We start from the raw sequence: 27,148 nt of genomic DNA, 5'->3' as shown, positions 1-27,148 counted from the left end.
ACGGTGCGGAGCTCCCTTATTCTCACCCACGCCAATGCCCCTTCCTGGAGATAGCCCCAAAGGTGGACACATCCAGGCCACCAACTCTGACCCTACGCTGCCTAGTGGCAGGACAGGAAGGAACCGCCGTACCTATGCAGATGATTACTCACTAGTATTGACAGGCTAGGCAGATGGAATAACCAACATGAAAGAAAACCACAGAACACAGGCAGAGCTGGATTGGGACAGGATAACTTCACTGGAGCAGGACCGAGGTCAAACACACAGAGGACGGAACCAATAACTGGCAACTGCTATCAGCAGCTGCCAATCTATATTCGGGAGTCTCCACCCCCGGGCGGAGACCAATCAAGCCGGCTGACCAGAGCTCCCAGCCAGCTACTATAACTCACAGAAATAGAGAGCGAGTGCCTCTCATAGCAGCCACACGCATGCGCACAGCTCTGCATGCCACATGCCGTGCCCGCACACCGGAGCACGGCGCCGCCACTCGCTGACCCGAACGTGGGTGCAACGTCATCCCAGAACGCCGCGGCTAACCGCGCCACTGCCACCCAGGGTCCCTGACTGGCCTCATGATAACATCTAGGTCCAGAGAGTTAAGAACATGGAAAGGAAACCAGGGCATGGAAGGCTTTGATAAAGTTAATGTGGAGCAAGATAGTTTGGTGTTTGGTATAAGTATGTCTTGAAGTTGAGATCATAGAACGACCACCACGGTGTCTAAACCATGAAAAGACCACTCCAGAAATAAACTCCTGGAACCACCACAGTGTTGGGGCAAGGTAGTTTAACACCACAGACAGACTTTTGTGTAGTGTTAAGACCATAGAAAGGCCATCAAAGAGATAGCTACACAGACATAAGACCATGGAAGACCACCACAGAGATAAGGCCATAGAACCACCATGGTGTTTGGACCAAGGCATTTCTGAAAGGTAAGATCATGGAAAGACCACCGCAGTGTCTAGACTAATGAAAGACCATCACAGAAAAAAGGCCATGAAACCACCACGAGGTTAACCATAGGCAGGTATATATATTTAAGACTGTGAAGAGAAACCCATGGCATGGAAAGCTGTGATAAAGAGAGGTTAGTATCGCTCTCCACCCTGACAGAGGGGCTTTTCTAGAGGCGAATCATGGAGGATTCATTATGTCTGCAGTATTTTATAGGAAGCCCAACCTGAGGGTGTTGGTGACGTTATACATTATGTTACAGGATGGACTGCAATAATTCCAGTACAGACAGAGAACATCATGTACCGCAGGAGAAAGAATCTGCACAAATGAGGAATACTAGTAGTTTCTAGTGTTTAATACACCTCTTGCTCCCTGTTATCAGCCATGCTAGGCTGGGACTTCAATGGAAAAAGCAACAGTGTGTATGGCCGCCGACAGGTACCCTCAAAATAGGGGTATGCACATCTCTTGTAAAGCAGGTAGATCACCTGACTGGCAGCGTCCTCAGCGGTGTCACAATCCGTATGACAATCTCTGTGGCTCGTTTTGTGTATGCAGCACTAAATCTGATTTATTGCAGAGGACACAATGACAGTTTCATTAAGCTCGGTAATTGTGCTGGCAGATTAGACACGGGCTCCACCTGTTTTACGAGGTCGCCCTATAAGTCACATTATAATACAATGTTTATAAAGAGCGGCTGATTGGTAGACGGCAAACACTGTAGTTGTCATTAATCAGGACAATGCAAGGAAATCTAAGGAGAAATCTAGAACTAGATGCAATGTCCTGCTGCCCCAGGGCGATCAACTTATGACCCGCTGTCGAGCTCTATGGTACAGTAACAACCTGGGGCCCTGATGGCTCTTGTCATCACCCTCCACCATACTGGGGGAGTAGAGGCCTACACATTAGCCCCCAGCACCCTTCCCCAGTTACATCAAGTCTTACACTCCAGTCACCTCCAGAGCTGCATCCACATTCTGCTTCTTTTTGAATAGTAGACAGCAGTGTACGGCATTGAGATATGATATAGGTGCTGGGTGGCGCAGCCTGATAACGTCAACCAGAGTAATCTATAATTATGGGTTCCGCTCGTGACCTAACGACTCAAGAACAGGTGGAATCTGATATACGAAGGAAATGTCCGTTACACAATGATCCCAGATGACCCTACTTCTGAATTGTTTCTCCTGCTATCAGTTCCGATGTATTACTAGGTAACTGCACTGACATCTATCTACATGACATTACCAGGGATGCGAGGGAGCAGGCAGTGTAGAGAGGAGCAGAGTGTTATGAGCATTTTATGGTTATTTGCACTTTATTAACTCCATAGAAATCCTCATGCAGCAGTAAAATGGAACAGAGTAATATAACATTCACAGTTTATATGAATGCGGTCTTTTGGTGCCACCTAGTGGTCAGGGAAAATGACAGGAAAAATGCTGTTTTGCACTGATTGGCAGGGCAGGCTATATTGCCCTGGGACAGGAAACGGGAAGGGAAGAGTTAGCCCTGGGTCTAAGTGTGCTGCATCACATAGAATGAGCCAGCATGAAGAGCTGCGTTAATGAGGCCTGGGACGCAGTGGCTGAGGGAAGCCACTGTCAGAGAACTGTTGCTGAGTGCTGTTAGAGTGGCTAAATGAGCAGAAAAGGACATTGTGCAGCCGCATGAGATAAGCGACAACCCAGCAATTGTGGGTACTGTTTGTTGCTGCCTGAGCTGTCCCTACTAGAGATGAGCGAGCGTACTCGGATAAGCACTACTCGCTCGAGTAATTGGCTTTATCCGAGCATCGCTGTGCTCGGGGCTAAAGATTCGGGTGCCGCTGCGGCTGACAGGTGAGTCGCAGCGGGGAGCAGGGGAGAGCGGGCGGGAGAGAGGGAGAGAAAGATCTCCCCTCCGTTCCTCCCCGCTCTCCCCTGCAGCTCCCCGCTCCGTGCCGACACCCGAATCTTTAGACCCGAGCACAGCGATACTCGGATAAAGCCAATTACTCGAGCGAGTAGTGCTTTTCCGAGTACGCTCGCTCATCTCTAGTCCCTACATTTAGAAAGCTAACCCTGCTGAACTGAGTGTGGACCCCAGAGTTCTACAGTGGAGTCACAACTGGAGCATCAAAAGAGTGTTGCAGTGTGTTGTCACAGTCTTGAACCAGACCAGGAAAGTTTGCTAGAGATCCTTTGCCTCAGAGATGGAAGTACGGATGGTTCTCAATAAAAACGAAGTGTGTGCACACCAGTAAACAGCGTGAGATAGTAAGCAGGCCTGCTAGATAGAGATAGATCATGCTACAGCTGGATATGAGCACACATTTTGACTATTATACCTTGCTGGAGATAAGACAGAGCTTTTCTGGAACTTTTTAGTAAACACACATCTGTTTGCCTTCTGTGAACAAAGTCCTTATATGATTTCTTTGTTAAATACAGACTGTGTGCGACATGCTGCTAACTCTCAGTTAGTTTTTCTTGATGAAAAGTGATAGAGCACATCCCATGGAGAATGTTATTGTAGCTGTGTTTATTCATTGGAAATTGCATAGGATGTACGCTAGGTTTTGTGATAGCTATAGAGATGAGCGAACGTACTCAGTAAGGCCGATTTCGCAATCAAGCACTGCGATTTTCGAGTACTTCACTACTCGGGTGAAAAGTACTCGGGGGCGCTGTGGGTGAGCGGGGGGTTGCAGAGGGGAGTGGGGGGGAGAGGGAGAGAGAGAGAGCTCCCCCCTGTTCCACGCTGCTACCCCCTGCTCCACCACGCCACGCCCCGCCCCACAGCGCCCCCGAGTACTTTTCACCCGAGTAGTGAAGTACTCAAAAATCGCGGTGCTCGATTGTGAAATCGGCCTTACCGAGTACGTTCGCTCATCTCTAGATAGCTAGCAATAGTCAGGACGGTAGGATGAAACATGAAACATTAACAATATTCAACATTTACCATTTGTTTATTATCCTTGCATAAGCACATTTCCCTGCTGGTATTAGTTGTAATAATAGTCTTTTTGTTCATATGTCCGGTGTCCGCTTCATATCCTGAACTTAGTGTCGCACCACCGCCTGCAACACCAGGAAGGAGCCCCCAACTCTCTGCTGGGACAGGAGAGTCCTGGATAAGCCTCCTCCCCATCCTTGGTGAAAAAGATAGAAGCCGTAGCCCTTTACCACTTAATGTCTGTTTTGTTTGTGTACATTGTTGAGAGGGAGGAGCCTCTGCAAGTTCACCCCACCCATGAGGAACCAGAATGGACCTTAGAAGGGTCATACTCTCCCTGTGGAACCCTCAGAAGGAAGCAGTAACAACATATAGGGCAAGGAATGCAGATCTTAGTTACATTTTAAGGGTGTGTTCAAAAAGTATCCTACCTTAATTTTTTTTGTGTGTAAATAAATGAAGCCAGGGAGGTGTGGGGTTTAGTGCATATATTTAGGAGACCCAGGGAGGTGTGGGGTTTAGTGCATATATTTAGGCGACCCTAACATGCATGCTTGGATTTTTTTGTGCCTGCAGAAGCTGTCAGTCGCTAGCAGAGAGCCGATTAGTGAGGAAGTGTAAGTGAGCGCCGTCTGATTTTCTTTTTTGACAAAATGACGGAAAAACTTGAACAATGCATTAAATTTTGGTGATTCCCAAGCGGAAACTCATCCAAACGAACAAAAATGCGCGATAGTCGTTATGTCTACATCCACAGCCGCCGTTTACTATTTGTTTACTTTCAATCAGCACAAAAAAATCATTGGATTTGTGACTTCTCGCTGCGTGTAAACGCTCCTCGCTCAGCGCTTCACTTAGAGGCTCAGTCAGATGAGTGAATTTTTTCACACATGTATAGGTGCAGGAAAAAAAAAATAAAAATCGCACATCGCATGTAAAAGAAAAAAAATCATGTGAGCGGGTGCGTATGCGCTCACATGTCCAATATTTTGCAGGTGCGAATTTTAAGCGCTTTTACAAAGCGGACATGTGACTGTTTTCACTGGAAAGCATTGGTTCTAATAGAGCCGTTTTTTAAACGCGCCAATACATGCCTGACTGAGACCAGAATGTGAAAAGCTGAGCAATACTTCAGCGATGACCTGCTTGTCTAAACGCTCTTCACGAGCGCGAACAACTAGCGGTGACGTCAGCCGCTCGTGCAGATGTATAGCCAACAGTCGTCCCGTGTAGATGGGGCACAAGAGCTGAGCTGTCAGCCTTGTGGGGGCTCATGTCTGAAGGGGGCGTTCATCCCTTATCTAATATTTCTAAAAGAAAGTTTCTTCATTTCTCTTAGAAATATCAGATAAAAAAGCCTATTCCCATATTTCTAATGAAAAAAACAAACAACATATTTGGCCCCGCCCGGTCCGTAAATGTCAGATCTATTAATATAACACATTATTCATCCCACATGGTGATAAGTTCACTGCACCAGAGTTACGCTTTTGTGGTCCCCCAAAATGGTGCCAATAGAAACCACAAGTCGTCCCGCAAGAAACAAGCCCTCATACAGCTGCAGCAGAAAAAGAGGAACTTACGGCGCTCAGAAGAGTTTGTTTTTAAAGGTAGTACAGCAAAGAAAAGACTATATAGATGTGGTGTTGGCGTGATCGCACTGCGCATAGAATAAAGTGATGCCATTTTTGCCGCAGCGTGTACACTGTAAGACAAGACCCCTAATAATGGTGCAAATTTTTTCCCCCATTTCACTCCACTTAGAAATTCCTTAAAGTTTCTCAGTACATTATATGGTACGTTATGTAGTACCATTCAAAAATACAACTCGTCCCGCAAAAAAAACCGCACCCCAAGCCCCCAGACAGCGACATGGAGGGGAAAAATTAAAAAGTTATAATGTTTTGAAAGTGAGAAGGAGAAACCAAAAATGACAAACAAAATATGGCTGCACCCCCAAGGGTTTAGATATAGTGTACTGTCTACCTTTAGTCTCCACTAGGGGGAGTTTACTGCATATAAAGTCCGTAACTCTATAACAGTGTGCAATGAACTCCCCCTAGTGGTGGCCACAGGGAGCTCCTCAGCATGTGATTCTCTCTCTATGCAGGGGATTTGCAACTTTGTATCAAGAAAATGGAGATCCTAGAAAGATGTATCATGGATTAATCCACCCAGAATGCAGGACCTAACAGGCGCCATGATAATACAAAGGGGAGATTTGTTACTTTATTGCAGTTTTATCCTGGCAGAAGGGGTTATTGATGACCAGTGATCTAGTCTGGACCCCCAAGTAGATTTTGGATCATATGTACTGATTTCCACCCCATGGTATTGTGAGAGAAGCCAAATGTCTTCTATCCCCATCATGTATCCTGCTCTGTGCTTCTCAATTAATTAGGCTTTATTCACAGAAGCACATGTACGCCCGACCGATATACGGGCCCATCTGAGGCATTGGTTTCCAACGCATTCACACAGGCGAATATATGGCACATAAAAACATTGCACCATGAAAAATGGAACATACATGACGTAAATACGCACCTTGGCGGCTATACGTGAGTAGAAAGATAGTTCTGGAACTATTTTTTTGCCTATATACGGCAGCGGGTCCCATAGACTGCTATGGGAGCACTGAAAAGAAAGGGAGGAGGAGGCATTTTTGCAGCGTCCAACACTGCGAAAAGCTTACAGGTGCCTCTATGTAGGCATCCCAAGGATTTATGCCGAGTAAAGGCTTTCTGGGGTGGAACGTATTTTTTCACTAAAAACATTGCAATCGGTCATGTGAATGGACAAGAAAACACTAATTAACTTGAGACTTGATCGCAGCAAATTGCCTGTTCATGCAATTATATAGCACAGCCGAGAGAATGTAAAATTGCATACGGTCGTGTGAAATAGCCTTTAGCCTGTATCCAGATACCAGCAAGCACCGAAGACAGACAGAAGCGGGATGCAAGGTCAATGGGGAAAGGCTCCTTAAGAATCCAATTAGTTTTCTCCAAACTAGATCAAGCTATGTGCTGCCCCCAGTGACAGGAGGAGGGAGGAAAGAAGTGATAAAAAAAAAATATGCACACCTGGATAATAAAACAGATAATTCATAGTCCTTCTCTCTGTGTGATCGTATGTATGTACGTATGTATGTATGTTCTATTTTTGCATTTAGCACACCTCATCAATGATGGGGTGTGCTAAAGCTAAACGTAAAATTGTGGTGCTCTGCCACTGTTGTAAGACATCCCCCGAAAATAAGAGCTAGTGCCTCTTTTGGGGCAAACAATAATATGAGACAGGGTCTTCTTTTCGGGGAAAAACGGTAGATAGATAACACTTATGTAGTACATGACCAGGAATAGAACTCACTGGGGAAACGTGTACATTAACCAATGCACAAGCCTAGTAGTAGTTATTTAAACTGCACGTGACCCAAGGGAAGTTCTGCCTAGAAGCTGACCTCAACACTTTTATTAACCAATGGTAATAAATGAATTAGAATAAACTATAGATATTTATGAAAAGGCGTCTCCTAAGCCTCATTCTCAATGTCTTTGTCTAAAAACTAAGTAAATACTACTCCTTGTTTCCAAATAAACAGAAATTGTCTTGATTATATAAGTTCTGTGTGGCAATCAATTTTGTGACCAGCTCATTGTGACGACCGAGTGCAGACCTAAGAGAGGGAAGCAGCATGGAATAAAATGGTAGTTGCGGTGGCTCTGCTGCTCCTCTCGGAAGGTAGAACGTGGTCTGGCCCGATGTTTAGTCAGGTAGGGGAAGATGTTGTTTTGTCCTGATACCAGTCCGTGTACAGTTAGGGACCCGTTCCAAGCAAAATAATAAATACAAAAAGTGGAGAACTAAACAAAAATGGCGGTAGACTCTCTTTTTTTCCCTGGAGCATGTAGTGTGGTACCTCAGTGCAGATGTTGTAGATGGAATAGGTGGTGAGAAGGGACTCCAGGAGTCGGGTTGTAAAGTAAACTATGAACAACTTTATTTTCCAACAGGCAAAGGAGAATTCACATTAACTCACTTTCCACCATTAACAGGTACATTTGCAGCCATTGATTAATTCTGCAGGTCTGCTCAGGGACTTTGTACAAGAAATTGCATTTGTACACTTTGCTTTCTTTCCAGCTTTCCTCCCTGGCTGTGGCTATGACTGGCTGACTTAGTTTCCTTTATTTCCTGGAATTTAATTCTTCTCTCCTCTGATTTCACTAAACAGTCTGTGGTCTTTAGTACTCACACTTTAAATGTTCTCCTTCCCACCGTACTGGTTTTCTCCTGTTACTCCCTGATCTCTCTTAAGCTCAGACTCAGCTCTTAGTTCACTTAACTCCGCCTACTACCTTCTATTATACATACATTACAACCCAGTGTTACGGCACTCTGCCCCCCGAGCGCCAAGTGGGATGCCCTGATCTTCCCGCACCCCACTGTCCCTGCCTACTTGCCTCGGCCCTGGCTAACCCCAGGCGGACAACTGGACGGCGGTCCCTGCACTGGCTAGGGACCTGGCGGCTGACAAGCGGGAAACTACCTAATGGGGGGAACAGAGTGCCGACAGAGGAGGCAGATGAATCAGACCAACAAAACTGACAAGGCTGGAGATGGAACTCACAGGCAAACTGGCAGGGTGCTGGATAGCAACTAGTGCTGACTGGGCCAGACTAGATTAGAGGCAAACAGAACCAACAAAAACAGACAGAGGAATAGGGGACCAGAGGGAGCTGACCGACAACTAGGGACTGACTGAGGGGAACCACAGACAGACTGGCTAGGTGCATGCAGAACCAATAACTGGCAATGAGCTCAGTTCACTGCCAGTCTTTTAACCACAAGGTTCCACCCAGGGGCGGAGAGTGGGAGGAGGCAACTCCACCCACTGCTGTATAAGAAGCACAGAGGAGTGCGGGCGGCACCCTACGGGCGGGCACGCCCACGCCGCCGCCCACGGGCCAACCCAAGCTGCTGGGATGACCTCGACACAAGGCTCCAGGCTGCTGGAGCCGACGGCGGAGCGACGCGCGCCGACCGCGGGACCCCATGCCGCACTGTATGGTAACACCCAGCCTATAAAGAGTATCTACCAATCACAGGCCCTCTGAACCTGGCTAAACACTTCCCTGACTGTTGCTAGGTGACCAGTACTCACTAAAGGGCTGGAAAACCTTGGCAATAAATCTTACATAGTGCATCATGGTGAACATCATGGCCATACAACACTTTACATTTAACATACTTATATTTAACACTAACAGCATCATAGAAGTAATGGAGTACCCAACTCTAGAGCACTTCACTCATAACTTAGCGCTTTTTTAAATTTGAAAAGCAATATATACCTGTAGTGATAGTTTGCGCTAACAGTATCCACATGGTTTGGCTGCATAAAGCCTCATGAGATAGATTTTTGTGGCCTCCTCTTTCTCACAGCCCGGTCCAGAGAACAGCTGGAGAATCAGGAAGACTACACAGAGTAATACGAGGGGAGCAGAATTTGTACGTACCGATGTCTACCACTACAAGGACCCCATATGTGAGACTCCTCCCGTCTCCCATTTTCTACCTTCTGTTTCATCCTTCATCAGAATAAACATTTCTATACTTGTGAGAAAAGGTTTCACTGCTCAGGATGCTTTCACACGGGACGGAACATTCTGCAGGATGCTATAGAATATTGCGCTGTCAAAATCCGCAACTCTAAATCCAGCTTTTTGGCATTTTCAATTCTGCATCAAAATTCACACATTAGACATGGATTTTGGGGCAGATTTTAGAATATTCTGTCTTGTGTGAAAGCACCATTATAAGAACCTCAGTTGCACTATACACTAATGCTATAAGACTCAATCAAGAGATGACTTGTGTCAAAGAGCGATGAACGATACATCCTGAGCTTGTAGGTGGCCAAGTGCAGGTGGGATTCAAAGCAGAGGACATATAAACAAGAATGAAGAAATATAATGGATAGAACTTTGTTTCACCAAATTATATCTAGATTTTTGTCTCTTCACAGCCATCCCCTCTCCCCCACACAACTGAGGCATTCTTTCTACAATTGCATTCAGATATGGTTCAGAAATTCCTTCACTGCATTGTTGCAGAAGGTCTCACAAATGTGCTGCACTTGTAGGCTGCTTTGCTTTCACCCTTCTGTCCAGTTCCTCCCAAACAAGCTCAATGGGGTTTAAGACTGGAGGAAGTGCAGCCCATTCTATTCTTTGAAGCCTACTGACTTCTTCTTGTCTTCTTAAGTAGTTCTGGCTGTTAGGGTTCTGGGACCCTCTATGCTAACCAACCAGCCTGGCTTTTAGACTAGACCTGGTGTGGCTGGCAGCTGACCCCAGTAATAAGAGGTAATGTTAAATGGGGAGTCTAGCCCCTAGCTGATCAGGAAGTTGATAAACCCCTGCCTACAAGCAGGGCAATTGTCCTGATAAGAATGACCCCACGCTGGAACCTCGGGGCTGACTATTCCTAACTGGACACAGGGATGATACACTGAACACAGAGTACACAGAACTGGACTGACTTACCAAGGAGATGGGAATGATGCAAAGGACTGGGAGCAAATGGACAGACACACACAGGCAGAAGCACAAAGCAAAGAGCATACAAGATAAACAGATACTGATACAGATACACAGAACAGTCCAGAGACTGGTGACCTAGATACTGTATGCTGAGTGTCTGGAACAAACACACATCAATTCTGAGGCAAGGGTGGGGAGTCTCCAGCTACCTTAAATAGGAAGGCAATTGCCACTTAAGCTGCAGCTGGTCTATGAGCACCAGAGCAGGGTTAACTGCTGCATTGCTGGAAGAAGATATAAATCATATATTCATATGGAAGGAGCAGGGAAATGCCCACATCTGCTCGAAATAGCAAGAGTGGGGCAGACAGAGGTAGCAGACCTAACACTGACATAACCTAGAAGTATGTTCTGGATTATTGTCTTGTTGTAATATGAATTCTTGACGAACTAGGCGTACACCAGAGGGTATTGTGTGACAGATCAAAATGCTGTGGTAGCTTGTTTTGTCCAGTGTACCTGTCAGCCTGTCCACGTTAGCCAACTCTGGATCCAGGTAAAGGAGTCCCAGACCATCCCGCTTCTTCTTCCATGTTTGGTAGTTGGTGTCACACATTCAGGAACCACCCTTTCATCTACTCGATGGCGTACAAAATCCCTGTGTGATGGATCAAATATGTCACATTCTGATTCATCAGTGTATAAGACCTTCTTCAACTGGAGGTGCTACTTGGCCCAGGCAAGTTTTTTATGTTGCAATCTTAGCAGTGGTTTTCTTACTTAACCTCTACCTGTCAGACCTGCAGGTTCAAATTTCATAATACTTCAATGTTTTTAACTTACCTTTAAACCATTTTAAATCAACAGTTTTAATGTAAAAATAGCTGGAAACTATAGTTGTTCTAAGACTTTTGACCAATAGTGTACATTTTTAGTGACTTTTTTCTATTTACTACAATTTTGACACTTGTTATTTTTGGCACTTTTCAAATCCTACAATAACATCTATTGGAAAAATGCTGGAAAAGAAAAAATTGTTTTAAATATGTCTTCCATAGCATATGCTCCATTTTGAAAAAAAAAATCAACTAGGTTTCCCCCCCCCCCCTCCTCAACAAAATGCACCAATTTTTTATTTTTTTTATTTTTTTTAAAGACCCATGTTTCCTTAAAAATAAGACACTGTCTTAAATTAGTTTTTTCCCTCCAAAGAGGCACTAGGTCTTTTTTTCGGTGGTGTCTTATTTTACTTACCACGTTGGGGCTCAGTCTTTTACCCTCCCGCTGTTCTCCAGAGCCCCAATGTTGTTCCTGCAATCCTTAGTCGCCCACACAGGATCACTTTCTGGTTACTAGTTTCATAAATCCCACCTCTACGAAGCAATGGCTGTGATTGGTTCTTCGAACTCTGCAGTTCAGCCAGTCAATGCAGCACTCAAAGAACTAATCACAGCCATCACTTCATGGAGGCGGGATTTATGAATCTGGTAACCAGGAAGTGATCCTCTGTGTGTGGCCCAGGACTGTGGGAACTGCACTTGGGGCTCTGGGGAGCAGTGGGAGAGACCTGGATTCTTTTATTTTTCATGTACTGTACCTAGGGCTTTTTTGGGGGGTAGGGCCTATATTTCAAGCATCCCCTGAAAATCTTGAAAAATCAGGCTAGGGCTTATTTTCAGGGTAGGTATTATTTTAGGGGAAGCAAGGTTTTAATGTTCATCTAACTTATGTAACTTTTGACTGCAGCATTTTAGCAAACAGCAAAAAAAAAAACAACACGCATACAAGGTAACCATTACACTGCTGTAAGATTTGCCATCCAAGAGCAGAAATAAATGCCAACACCTATAGGAGCTATATGCCCACTATTTCACTTAGTCCTTAATCAGTCCTACTGATTAACAGCCACTCACATACATACCCCATAAGAGGGGTGCCTAGTATTATACCTGCACATAGATAAGGCATTCTAAGGCTGGTGTGTATACCTGCCTGACATTTTGTATACCAGTAAGTATGGCCGACTTTTGTGATTTACGTACAGAAGTAGAAACAGTGATGTTCGCCCATTCGCACCTGCCAACAAGTCGTCACTGTCCACTTCTCACATGTGCACAGGTTTTTTACATGAGCTCCAGGTTTTTATATAAGGACATAAATACAAGAGGTTAAAGGGAAAGTCTTCCTTTTCTTCTCATAAATATAGAGACCAAGACAAATATTGGTTGAGTCATTGGCTCGGACCCCAACCAAATCCCACAATGAACCAGATACAATCCAAGTGAGGAGTCTCGTCTGGTGCAACTGGGAGGCTTCCAATATAACAGTCATGGTAGTAGCTTGTGACCCATATGTACTTGGCCATCATCCGGCTCCCAACTCACGATTCCCAACTTACATCCTGTGGATAACGCGGGCTCAGAGTATCCTGTAGTGGGAACTGACTGTGACTTATAGCCAGCCTCTTGCTGCAACAGCGGGGATCGAGGAGATCAGTAATCCCTGCTGCGATAAATGTCTTTTGCAGCATGGACATAAAAAATATATTTAAAAATCCACCTTTTTTGTGCACCTTCCTGTTTGTATAGGGGAAAAAAAGCATTTTTTTTAAACCCCACATATTTAGTATCATCATATCCATAACAACCCATACAATAAATTGAACACACTATTTATCATACAAGGCAAAAAACATTAAAAAATACACCAAAAAATGAGGAAAAATGTTTATTTTGCTCATTCTACCTTTTGAAATATGCAATAAAAGTGATCAAAAAAACCATATGTACCCTAAAATAGCATCAAACAAAACTACAGTTCATCACTCAAAAAACTAAGCACTCATAGAGCTCTGACCATGGAGAAATAAAAACGTTTTGCAAGGGTTTTTATTATACAATAGTGGAAAAACCTAAAAAAAAAATAATTTTGGTATCATCGTATTCGTTCCAAACCGCAGGAAAAAATTGATCATGTCATTTACATGCTTCAAGATTAAAGCTGAAAAAAACAACAAACAAACAATGACAGGAGGGATGTCATTTCTCTCCCTGCCCTCCAAAATGCTATAAACGTTTTACATTATATTTACCCCAAATAGGTACCAACAAAAACTACAGCATGCCAAGCAAAAAACAAGCCCTCATACGGCCATGTCGAGGGAAAAATAAAGTTAGGGCTTTTTAAAAGTGGAGATGAAAATACCCCATAATTGTCGTGTCCTTATGGCCAAAAAAGGTTGTGTCCTTAAGGTGTTAACCTTATATATTAACCATATACATTGTGACTTATTTAAGTAGATAAATGAGTCTAAATTTATACAAAAGGGAAAAAAATAGAAACCGTGAGACTAGAGCCGACAACAGTTCACAAACTGAGACTTGATGCTATTTTGATGGCGGTGACCACAGACTAGGTAGCTGCTAAGAGCCTCAGATATTTTAAAAGTCCTCAGACAGAAAAAGTTTATTGAAACTGTAATGGAAATTATTTGATTGTAAGGTATTATAATAATTATATGAATTTAAAATGCGCAATGAGAGACACCATTGAAATATACCAGGAGAAGTTACTTCACAAACTAGGGACATATGTCTAGATGAGATAAGAATATCAAGAAGCTTCCACATGTTAGCTGAAGGGGCCCTAGGAATAACAAGATACTAAGGGAGGGGTTGACGCCTCACACTAAGACTAGAGAATAATGTTCAAATATGTGGATGTGTATATATATATATATATATATATATATATATACATGTATGTATATGTATATATGTGCATATGTATGTGTATGTATATATGAAGGTGCACATGTATGTATGTGTGCCTATATGTATGTAAATGTGGGTATATAAGTAATATTTAATATTACGCCACAGAGTCTACACAAAATGGCCGACCACATGCTTAGCTAAAGTACAAGGAACACATATGGTGTTGATAAGATAAGAACTTCGAGCTACTTGGGCCTCTCAGCACTGCGTCAAGAGTTATTCACTGCTGACTTGGAAGTTTCTGGAAGGTATGCAAATGAAGAATCAGAATGTATCCAGTGAATGCCATGAAATGTCTGAGAAGTAACCAATCAGAGGTCAGATTGAGAACTGTGCAAAGAACTATGATATTTCTTGGAGTAATGAGGTGTAACCAATGGACACGAAGAAGAGTTAAGTTGACCTATGAGAAATGTTGGATTGGAAACTAACCAGTAAACGGGCTTAGTTAATTGTTAGAGATGAGCGAACACCAAAATGTTCGGGTGTTCGTTATTTGGAACGAACTTCCCGCGATGTTCGAGGGTTCGTTTCGAACAACGAACCCCATTGAAGTCAATGGGCGACCCGAGCATTTTTGTATTTCGCCGATGCTCGCTAAGGTTTTCATGTGTGAAAATCTGGGCAATTCAAGAAAGTGATGGGAATGACACAGAAACGGATAGGGCAGGCGAGGGGCTACATGTTGGGCTGCATCTCAAGTTCACAGGTCCCACTATTAAGCCACAATACCGGCAAGAGTGGGCCGCTCCCCTCCCAACAACTTTTACTTCTGAAAAGCCCTCATTAGCATGGCATACCTTTGCTAAGCACCACACTAGCTACAACAAAGCACAATCACTGCCTGGATGACACTCCACTGACACTTCTCCTGGGTTACATGCTGACCAACCGCCCCCCCTCCCCCCCACAGCGCACACCAAAGTGTCCCTGGGCAGCCTTCAGCTGCCCTCATGCCACGCCACACTCATGTCTATTTAGAAGTGCGTCTGCCATGAGGAGGAACCGCAGGCACACACTGCAGAGGGTTGGCATGGCTAGGCAGCGACCCTCTTTAAAAGGGGCGGGGCGATAGCCCACAATGCTGTACAGAAGCAATGAGAAATAGAATCCTGTGCCACCGCCATCAGGAGCTGCACACGTGGGCATAGCAATGGGGAACCTATGTGCCACACACTATTCATTCTGTCAAGGTGTCTGCATGCCCCAGTCAGACCGGGCTTTTTAATTCATAGACACAGGCAGGTACAACTCCCTATTGTGAAGTCCCTGTCGACCCACAGCATGGGTGGGTGCCAGGAAGCCACCGGCGGTACATAGAAATATCCCATTGCATTGCCCAACACAGCTGAGGTAGTAATGTCGTGCGTAATGCAGGTGGGCTTCGGCCAACACTGCATGCCCCAGTCAGACTGGGGTTCTTTAGAAGTGTACAGATGTATTAAAAACTCCGGCCCACAAAAATTGCTGTATCAACAGTACTAATGTACATCCCAAAAATTGGCCATGGCCAGCCAAGAGGGCAGGTGAAACCCATTAATCGCTTTGGTTAATGTGGCTTAAGTGGTAACTAGGCCTGGAGGCAGCCCAGTGTAACGAAAAATTGGTTCAAGTTAAAGTTCCAACGCTTTTAAGCGCATTGAAACTTATAAAAATTGTTCAGAAAAATTATTTGAGTGAGCCTTGTGGCCCTAAGAAAAATTGCCCGTTCAGCGTGATTACGTGAGGTTTCAGGAGGAGGAGCAGGAGGAGGAGGAGGAATATTATACACAGATTGATGAAGCAGAAATGTCCCCGTTTTGGATGGTGAGAGAGAACGTAGCTTCCATCCGCGGGTGCAGCCTACGTATTGCTTACGTATTGCTGCTGTCCGCTGGTGGAGAACAGAAGTCTGGGGAAATCCAGCCTTTGTTCATCTTGATGAGTGTTAGCCTGTCGGCACTGTCGGTTGACAAGCGGCTACGCTTATCTGTGATGATTCCCCCAGCCGCACTAAACACCCTCTCCGACAAGACGCTAGCCGCAGGACAAGCAAGCACCTCCAGGGCATACAGCGCTAGTTCAGGCCACGTGTCCAGCTTCGACACCCAGTAGTTGTAGGGGGCAGAGGCGTCACCAAGGATGGTCGTGCGATCCGCTACGTACTCCCTCACCATCCTTTTACAGTGCTCCCGTCGACTCAGCCGTGACTGGGGAGCGGTGACACAGTCTTGGTGGGGAGCCATAAAGCTGGCCAGGCCCTTAAAGACTGTTGCACTGCCTGGGATGTACATGCTGCTCGATCTACGCACATCCCCTGCTACCTTGCCCTCGGTACTGCGCCTTCTGCCACTAGCGCTGTCGGCTGGGAATTTTACCATCAGCTTGTCCGCAAGGGTCCTGTGGTATAGCAACACTCTCGAACGCCTTTCCTCTTCGGGAATCAGAGTGGGCAGGTTATCCTTATACCGTGGATCGAGCAGTGTGTACACCCAGTAATCCGTCGTGGCCAGAATGCGTGCAACGCGAGGGTCACGAGAAAGGCATCCTAACATGAAGTCAGCCATGTGTGCCAGGGTACCTGTACGCAACACATGGCTGTCTTCACTAGGAAGATCACTTTCAGGATCCTCCTCCTCCTCCTCAGGCCATACACGCTGAAAGGATGACAGGCAATCAGCCGGTGTACCGTCAGCAGCGGGCCAAGCTGTCTCTTCCCCCTCCTCCTCATCCTCCTCATGCTCCTCCTCCTCCTCCTGTACGCGCTGAGAAATAGACAGGAGGGTGCCCTGACTATCCAGCGGCATACTGTCTTCCCCCGCCTCCGTTTCCGAGCGCAAAGCAGCTGCCTTTATGGTTTGCAGGGAATTTCTCAAGATGCATAGCAGAGGAATGGTGACGCTAATGATTGTAGCATCGCCGCTCACCACCTGGGTAGACTCCTCAAAATTACCAAGGACATGGCAGATGTCTGCCAACCAGGCCCACTCTTCTGAAAGGAATTGAAGAGGCTGACTCCCACTGCGCCGCCCATGTTGGAGTTGGTATTCGACTATAGCTCTACGTTGTTCATAGAGCCTGGCCAACATGTGGAGCGTAGAGTTCCACCGTGTGGGCACGTCGCACAGCAGTCGGTGCACTGGCAGCTTAAAGTGATGTTGCAGGGTGCGCAGGGTGGCAGCGTCTGTGTGGGACTTGCGGAAATGTGTGCAGAGCCGGCGCGCCTTTACGAGCAGGTCTGACAAGCGTGGGTAGCTTTTCAGAAAGCGCTGAACCACCAAATTAAAGACGTGGGCCAGGCATGGCACGTGCGTGAGGCTGCCGAGCTGCAGAGCCGCCACCAGGTTACGGCCGTTGTCACACACGATCATGCCCGGTTGGAGGCTCAGCGGCGCAAGCCAGCGGTCGGTCTGCTGTGTCAGACCCTGCAGCAGTTCGTGGGCCGTGTGCCTCTTATCGCCTAAGCTAAGTAGTTTCAGCACGGCCTGCTGACGCTTGCCCACCGCTGTGCTGCCACACCGCGCGACACCGACTGCTGGCGACATGCTGCTGCTAACACATCTTGATTGCGAGACAGAGGAGGAGGAGGAGGAGGAGGAGGGTGCTTTAGTGGAGGAAGCATACACCTCCGCAGATACCACCACCGAGCTGGGGCCCGCAATTCTGGGGGTGGGTAGGACATGAGCGGTCCCAGGCTCTGACTCTGTCCCAGCCTCCACTAAATTCACCCAATGTGCCGTCAGGGAGATGTAGTGGCCCTGCCCGCCTGTGCTTGTCCACGTGTCCGTAGTTAAGTGGACCGTGGCAGTAACCGCGTTGGTGAGGGCGCGTGCAATGTTGCGGGAGACGTGGTCGTGCAGGGCTGGGACGGCACATCGGGAAAAGTAGTGGCGACTGGGAACTGAGTAGCGCGGGGCCGCCGCCTCCATGATACTTTTGAAGGACTCCGTTTCCACAACCCTATACGGCAGCATCTCAAGGCTGATGAATTTTGCTATGCGGACGGTTAACGTTTGAGCGTGCGGGTGCGTGGCGGCGTACTTGCGCTTGCGCTCCAACAGTTGCGCAAGCGACGGCTGGACGGTGCGCTGAACTACACTGGGGCCGAGGACAGCGGAGGTGAGGGTGTGGGTGCAGGCCAGGAGACGGTAGTGCCTGTGTCCTGAGAGGGGAGTTGCATCTCAGTGGCAGGTTGGGGCACAGGGGGAGAGGCAGGGGTGCAAACCGGAGGCGCTGAACGGCCTTCGTCCCACCTTGCGGGGTGCTTGGCCATCATATGTCTGCGCATGGTGGTGGTGGTGAGGCTGTTGGTGTTGGCTCCCCGGCTGAGCTTTGCGCGACAAAGGTTGCACACCACTGTTCGTCGGTCGTCAGGCGTCTCTGTGAAAAACTGCCAGACCTTAGAGCACCTCGGCCTCTGCAGGGTGGCATGGCGCGAGGGGGCGCTTTGGGAAACAGTTGGTGGATTATTCGGTCTGGCCCTGCCTCTACCCCTGGCCACCGCACTGCCTCTTGCAACCTGCCCTGCTGATGCCCTTGACTCCCCCTCTGAAGACCTGTCCTCCTGAGTAAGCGTTGCACACCAGGTGGGGTCAGTCACCTCATCGTCCTGCTGCTCTTTCAAGACAACTGTGTCTGATCGTCATCGTCCTCCTCACCCACAGAAAGTTGTTGAGACAGTTGGCGGAAGTCCCCAGCCTCTTCCCCCGGACCCCGGGAACTTTCGAATGGTTGGGCATCAGTGACGATAAACTCCTCTGGTGGGAGAGGAACCGCTGCTGCCCAATCTAAGCAGGGGCCCGAGAACAGTTCCTGGGAGTGTTCCCGCTCCTGAGCAGGTGTCATTGTAGTGGAGTGAGGAGGCTGGGAGGAAGGAGGAGCAGCAGACAGAGGATTCGGATTTGCAGCAGTGGACGGCGCAGAACTGCGGGTAGACGATAGGTTGCTCGAAGCACTTTCTGCCATCCAGGACAGGACCTGCTCACACTGCTCATTTTCTAATAACCGTCTCCCGCGTGGACCCATTAATTGGGCGATGAATGTGGGGACACCAGAAACGTGTCTCTCTCCTAATCGCGCAGCAGTCGGCTGCGACACACCTGGATCAGGAGCTCGGCCTGTGCCCACACCCTGACTTGGCCCTCCGCGTCCTCGGCCGCGTCCACGTCCTCTAGGCCTACCCCTACCCCTCAGCATGCTGTATTACCAGTGATTTGATTTCACAGGCAGCTAATAAATTGGCGCAAGACTGCAGGCCAAATATAATTTTTTCCCTTTTTTGAAAACGAAAGGCCCCACTGCCTCTAGTGAATGTATAATCTAAGTTTAATAACTGTGCTGTTTTCCTGCTAATGTGTCACAGAACGTGAGGGTAGCAGAGTTATTAACTGTGGCAGAGCAGGTATTTTTTTTCCCAATTAAGGAAAGCAAATGGTGAAGCCAGGAGTAAAACGTAGCTGGGTGCGTCTGATTTTTACAGGTTGCACACGCAGCCGACACGTGTCCACCGCCCTTAGGACGGACAGAGGCAGGACAAATAGAATTATTTTCACTTGTTTTACAAGCAAAAGGCAGCACTGCGTATATTCAATGAATAATAACTGTGTTGTGGCCCTGCCTATACAATTCTTTCCCTGCAGTATCAATGGAGGGTGCAATGCTCTGCAGAGGCGATTTTGAGAAGCAAAAAAAAATGCAGCACAGCTAACAGCAGCCTGGACAGTACTGCACACGGATAAATATGGCCCTAGAAAGGACCGTTGAGGTTCTTGAAGGCTACACTCACTCCTAACACTCTCCCTGCCTATGCAGCACTTCTGTCCCTAATGCCAGGTGCAACGCTCTGCAGAGCCGATTTTGAGGAAAAAAAAAATTGCCACTGCTAACAGCAGCCAACACACAGCTATCAGTGGCCCTAATAAGGACCTTTGGGGGGTCTTGAAGCCTACACTAACTACCAATTCTTTCCCTACAGCAGCTCCGGTACAAACAGCACTGTCCCTCATCTAACTCACAAGGCATCTGAGGCGAGCCGCGGGAGGGGCCGACTTTTATATTAGGCGAACACCTGATCTCGCCAGCCACTCACAGCAGGGGGGTGGTATAGGGCTTGAACGTCACAGGGGGAAGTTGTAATGCCTTCCCTGTCTTTCAATTGGCCAGAAAAGCGCGCTAACGTCTCAGGGAAGGAAGTGAAAGTAACCAGAACACCGCATGGTGTTCGTTACGAATAACGAACATCCCGAACACCCTAATATTCGCACGAATATCAAGCTCGGACGAACACGTTCGCTCATCTCTAGTAATTGTCCAATGATGTTGCGACACCCCAATGTAAGGGGGCTATAAATAAAGATGCCCGACATCGATTTGTTGGGAATTCTTTGATGAATCCATAACTGTGTGGGCTCTGTCATTTAATTCCTCCGTCATATGACGTACTGAACTCTAGGTGTGAGCAGCCCTACTGCACGGGTCACCTAGACTTCAGTCGCAGGGTACATTCTGCTGTCCCTCATCAGGCTACCGCCGTAGCATGGGTCATATGACGTCATTCACGAGGTACACTCTGCTTTCCCTAGACGGCCATATATTTTTGCCGCGACATTTTTGGTGGAGAATGAAGCGGGCCTCACAACAGCACCCCTACCCACGGACGCTCCGGGGGTGGAGACCAGGACACAGAGAGACCGCGGTAAGTAACCCATTGTGTTACTGCCTGTCTCCTGAGCTCTGCTCCCTGGTCTGTGGTTTGGTGTGTGACGTGATGCAGTATTTAGTGTACTAGTGAATGTTGCTGCTTTAAATGTGCTTATCTGTTCCCTCCTCTGTGCTCCTCCTGAGTCTGCCACATTTCTTTGTGTAACTTTTCCTGTATTGACTGTCGCTGGCTGCAAGGTCTTAGACTGACACTTTTATGGTATGTCTAAATGTGTTAATGACTATTCTATATGTGATGACAAAGTTTTATGTGTACAGAGATTCCCTTTGACTGAGGGAATAAGACCTTTTAAGCATTTCATAGACTGACAATACAGAAGGGAACAGCCTGCAGATTATATGTACATGTCACGTGCATGCTATATAATGACCCAGGTGACAAGACTGACTTGACCGTTATATGTGACACAACTTAAGATACAGTGCAGTTAAATTAGTTTAAAGACGCTGTTATTCAAATAACTTACTGTTGACGAGCGCATTTTTGCCAGATGCAATGAGTTAACTTACCGCAACCGTCTATAGCAGATTACACTAATTTTGGCAGACTGCCAATTGACTTCTTAAAGACAGAATATGTATAGATAAGAGTTTATTGCTGTCACCGCAACTTGGGGAGAATATATATATATATATATTACATTATTACATTATTAATTAATTAATTAATTAATTAAATTAATTGCATTCCTAGTGGAGTTTTTATGATTTTTGTTAACACATATTTGATAGATTGCTGTGAGGTGCCTGTAGGTCTTCAGCAGCTGATAATTCCCCAGCATTATAAGTGTATATGTGTAATCCAATTTCACTGTGTCAGAGACGTGAATTGGACAATGACTCAATGTACTGTATTGCCCTTAAGTCACTGATGTATGAACAGCAGTAGCAGTTGAGTTGCCCCCATTTCCCATAAGTATATACATGTATGGCATGCATGCCAATGTATAGATGCCGGCCGGCTAAAATGTTGTTGTTTCTCTGAGTGATAAAAGTTTTCTTTTTGTCCTGAGGTAGGTGAGATTCAGCTTATTCACCACCGTGACCTGGGTATGCGCAACCTGGGTAGGACGATGAGGTGAGCCATTACATTAAGCTTTATATCATCACCCATCTTGGTCACTTTGGGGTGGTATCAACCCCATAGGGTACAAGACGGAGGTGGATTTTTTCGCCTAGTGACCCGTCGTGATGGCACTGGGGTGGTATCAGCCCCAGACGGCTGTACATAGATAAGGGGGGGAGCATCCACCTATGTGATGACATTTGTACATGATTTTGCAAGATACACCTGAGGCTTAGTAATAGCCAGGTGGATCATGGAAGGCTCACTGGGAAATGAGGGGGAAGGGGAAGTATGTGTTCAAACGTCCACTAGGCAGATAGTCCTGGAGACAGTAAGCACCCCTGTCAGATGCGCTGATTGCAATAGATTGACTTATAAGAGTGTCGATAACTTAGACAATAGAGACACAGTAGTGACAGATGACAGAACATCTGCGCATACACACACAGTTACTGGACTGGGACAGTGTACAGAGTTTATACAAGTTAACTTTGACAATGACAATCTTCGCAAGCAACTTTATGCTCAGACCCTAGACATCCAGGAAAAGAGAGAGACTATAACACAGCTGAGAGAGATTGGGCGGAGATATAGGACGCTGTATAGACAGCTTACGGTCCAGCATAAAAGGTTAATATTACTGACTTGTTACCCTGCTGTACTGGTGAGACATCTGCATACAGAGACCACCAACCGCTGCCCCCACACATAATGTGTTCAGAATGCAGTGTTATATGTTTTGTTGTTATCTGAGCTGTTGATAGAATTTCCCTTTACATGTAATAACTGCATATCTCTATAGTATTTGTACATGGTTTATATATATTTTGTTTTCTGCCTCTCTCACAACCAGTAGGTGGCCACTGCTGGACAGTGACGGTTTTGGTAAGAACACAATGTCAGCATTACAATATGGACACTTAGTTTTAGCTGATGTTTGTAACTGCCCTTGGTAAATTAGTATTTCCCCTGTGCTAAAGAATATTGTGAACATGAGTACTAAATAATTATAACATACATAGAAAATGTACAGCTCAGGCTGTGTATGATATATATTGAGAATATATGTATTAGTTCTGCTTATTTCAAGTGCTATACAGTCCTCACAGGTATATTACAGTCAGACTCTTGGTTTTGTCTGGCATTCCTAATTGGCGGAGAGATAAATAAATATATAGGATTAACACATTTTTATGTCAAGGACATGCCCAGTATATGTATCAGGGCAGGATTGTGGTATTTATTTTGAAACATGTGTACAGTTTCTTCTACTCCCATATGTTGTTTGGTGGTGTGGTGTACTTCTAAATCCGGCAGAAGCCATGTGGCTGGGTTGGGCGCTATACCGCACTTCGGTCTTCCGCTGGATTTAGAAGGGGGGAGAAAGACTGAGAATATTTTAGTTTTTTTAGTTACAGTAATAGGATGCACTCCTGTCACCTGACCGCATTACCCTCATGTCACAAGAAACTGAGGGGTTTGAATATGTAAAATGATGAACTGATGGCTAACTCAGATTTCAAGTTTTGTTTTGTAGATGGCTGAGGATACCAGGAACATGGCAGGTACAGCGGTATGTAGCAGTCACACAGAATGAGGTAACAAGAGCAGAACCATTTCCACCTCATCTGTCAGCACAGGAGGCGGAAGTGAAGGCCCTGACAGAAGCATGTACAGCGGCAGAGGGTAAGGCAGCAAACATATTCACAGATTATGGCCTAACATGCAGGCTCTTATGTTGCTTACATAGCTAGGGATAATAGAGGAGGACTGAATAGAAGCAAAAGGAAACGCACGTGTTGGCGCTGCTGCCAAGGCAGCTGTGGCAAGACCTAGGGTAAGAGGGTTAGGTCAACGTCCAAACCTGTAACCCCGGCCCCTCCAGTGAGCTTAATAACTGAGTTGCTGGACGAAGGCAGGGGCAAGCCAGACGGACGCCGGTCTGTGTGAAGAGACCACTGCTTATGTCTCTCTCATGCCCTCTACTCGATGATGGCCCATTGTGCACACGGGGAAACACACCAGTCAAAGACTGATGTGAAACCTTGTGTCTCAACATTGGATTGTCCCTGGATTCAGCACGGTCGCAGCCAGGTATACCCAGGAGCATATGACCTGTGCTTTACATACATAGGGAGAGTAGTGAAGGCAGTACAGAGGCACACACCTGGGCCGCTCTACCCACTTCCAAAGGTTGCAAATTTGTATATTATGCCATATCTGTGTTGACAGCTTATCTGTATACGTTAAGGCCTGTCCAATCAGGTATCGTTTTGCCACTACAGAGGTAGCAACCAAATTGTTGAACGAGGTAATTCTGTGGGTATGGGATTCCAGAGACAATAGAAATAACGGCTTCTATACAGTGTGGTACTTTCTCTGGATATGTCCAGGCCCTGTAGAAACATTCATATTGGATGCATAAACCAGTGTTTGCTTCACTTCCAGATCCTGACTCCGTGTATACAACACATGTTCTGGAGCCAGGATATTGGAAACATGTTCTGATGATAACAGCCACTTCAGCGAAGCCTGAAGGGAAAACAAACTGGGTTCATGCTGGTCACTGTCAGAGAGTGACCATGGCAGGAGAGTAATCATGTATCATTGTATCCTATGTAAAATAAATGTAATACTTATAATAATAATGGGGAAGGGGTAATGGTATGACACCCTACTGGGAGCAATAGGTATTGCAGTGGGAGTACTGAACTTTACTGATATGATCTCAGGCTAGAGCAAATGAGGCTCAGGCAGTAAATCTACAGGCCCAGTGGATGCCATCCATTTATTCTCCTCAGTGTTTAATGTTTGGATTGTGATAAAATGTGTTAAGAATTTTAACATGCCAGCTTAGCTGCTCAGCCTAATATACAGGTTGAGAGATGTATAAATATGCTCAGTCTAACTTAATGACCAATAATGAGCATTTTTGAAGAAATATTATCTGATTGATGAAAAACACTTACAAATCACACATTGAGACTGAGAAACAGACAAATATAAACTTTAAAAAGTCTAATATTTATGTGTTCTTCTAACATTTTGGAATTGTTGTCCCTCCAGTATCATCTCCAAGGAGAAATCTCCATGATGTCTATCATACTGGTTGACCTAATCTATGAAGCTATTGAGCCATAGAGCAAAGCAGCAAGTACTGTTCGCTTACAAAGAGTGCATTCTGCATGAGTTATGGACAGCTGAACAAAGATGGACTGTACTTTGAAATGTGTTTCCTAAACACCTCTTTACAATATTGTGTTCTGCTTCTGCTTGTCTCATGAAGACACACGCTCGCTCCTTCTCCTACCCAGGGATAGCATAGCTGCCATAGGTTCCAGCGAGGGGATGCCCTACGGGGTGTTACCTTGTATGGGTAAAGGGTGTGGACTCCTGAAGAGAGCCCAAGGCGTTTATGCCCTTCTCCCAGTGTTAGGTAAGGCAACCTGCCCCTGTAGGATAGTTTAGTTTGGGGTTAGGAAGGAGAATGAGATATTTGCGTGGTATAACATAGTAGGACAGCAGAGGTGATCTCAAAACAGTGGAAACAATGAAGAATACATATTTGTGTCATGATAATAAAATTGTATATGTCTCTTTGAGTTAACATATATTGAAATATTAAGAGTAGCAGTAATAGGGCTGATCGGGAAGATAATAAAGTGTTGTGTTTCTTAGAAATTTAAACTCTAGGAGTTAGAGTATAGTGTGTGAAGCTTTAGGAGTTGACATATCAAGTAGCATATTGGGTGAGTATATACATGATGTAAGAATAAATCATGTGCGTCGCTGTTCTCTTAAGGAGCAAGTAACCAAGGTCCAGGTAATGCTCTCTGGTATGTTAAAAAGTGATTCACTATAACTACCTACGAGACCAGGAACTGGTAATGAGACACCTGTTATCACAGGGGTCATCCTTGACAAAAGCATAAGATAATAGCAACATAGAATATAATGTGTTCTGTGAATATATATATTTTACTAACTGTGAAGAGGAGGACGTTAAGAAGCCACCGCAGGAAGATTGCATTGCCCAGTTTCAAATCATATAAGAGGAGGAGATGTAATGGAAATTATTTGATTGTAAGGTATTATAATAATTATATGAATTTAAAATGCGCAATGAGAGACACCATTGAAATATACCAGGAGAAGTTACTTCACAAACTAGGGACATATGTCTAGATGAGATAAGAATATCAAGAAGCTTCCACATGTTAGCTGAAGGGGCCCTAGGAATATCAAGATACTAAGGGAGGGGTTGACGCCTCACACTAAGACTAGAGAATAATGTTCAAATATGTGGATGTGTATATATATATATATATATATATATATATATATATATATATACATGTATGTATATGTATATATGTGCATATGTATGTGTATGTATATATGAAGGTGCACATGTATGTATGTGTGCCTATATGTATGTAAATGTGGGTATATAAGTAATATTTAATATTACGCCACAGAGTCTACACAAAATGGCCGACCACATGCTTAGCTAAAGTACAAGGAACACATATGGTGTTGATAAGATAAGAACTTCGAGCTACTTGGGCCTCTCAGCACTCCGTCAAGAGTTATTCACTGCTGACTTGGAAGTTTCTGGAAGGTATGCAAATGAAGAATCAGAATGTATCCAGTGAATGCCATGAAATGTCTGAGAAGTAACCAATCAGAGGTCAGATTGAGAACTGTGCAAAGAACTATGATATTTCTTGGAGTAATGAGGTGTAACCAATGGACACGAAGAAGGGTTAAGTTGACCTATGAGAAATGTTGGATTGGAAACTAACCAGTAAACGGGCTTAGTTAATTGTCCAATGATGTTGCGACACCCCAATGTAAGGGGGCTATAAATAAAGATGCCCGACATCGATTTGTTGGGAATTCTTTGATGAATCCATAACTGTGTGGGCTCTGTCATTTAATTCCTCCGTCATATGACGTACTGAACTCTAGGTGTGAGCAGCCCTACTGCACGGGTCACCTAGACTTCAGTCACAGGGCACACTCTGCTGTCCCTCATCAGGCTATCGCCGTAGCATGGGTCATATGACGTCATTCACAAGGTACACTCCGCTTTCCCTAGACGGCCATATATTTTTGCCGCGACAAAACTAATAGTACAACACAATGTC

General features: G+C 45.6%; 1 protein-coding gene and 1 long non-coding RNA gene across 2 annotated transcripts in view; one reads left to right on the top strand and one right to left on the bottom strand.

The window, feature by feature from the left end:
- Positions 1-11,260, bottom strand: part of LOC136577213 (serine protease 33-like) — a 42,416-nt gene extending 31,156 nt beyond the window's left edge. Inside the window, exon 1 of the mRNA XM_066577013.1 lies at positions 10,977-11,260. Coding sequence (XP_066433110.1) covers positions 10,977-11,073 — 97 coding nt within the window. The 5' untranslated portion in view covers positions 11,074-11,260. The remainder of the gene's footprint in view (positions 1-10,976) is intronic.
- A 9,260-nt stretch (positions 11,261-20,520) lies between these two features.
- On the top strand, positions 20,521-26,909 carry LOC136577217 (uncharacterized). The gene is made up of 2 exons (XR_010786455.1): positions 20,521-23,684; positions 25,065-26,909. It is a non-coding gene; the product is annotated as an uncharacterized lncRNA (long non-coding RNA).
- The last annotated feature ends 239 nt before the right edge of the window (positions 26,910-27,148 follow it).

The sequence above is a fragment of the Eleutherodactylus coqui genome, chromosome 8 (assembly GCF_035609145.1).
Source record: "Eleutherodactylus coqui strain aEleCoq1 chromosome 8, aEleCoq1.hap1, whole genome shotgun sequence".
Classification (NCBI taxonomy): domain Eukaryota; kingdom Metazoa; phylum Chordata; class Amphibia; order Anura; family Eleutherodactylidae; genus Eleutherodactylus; species Eleutherodactylus coqui.
This window is presented reverse-complemented; position numbering and strand designations above follow the sequence as displayed.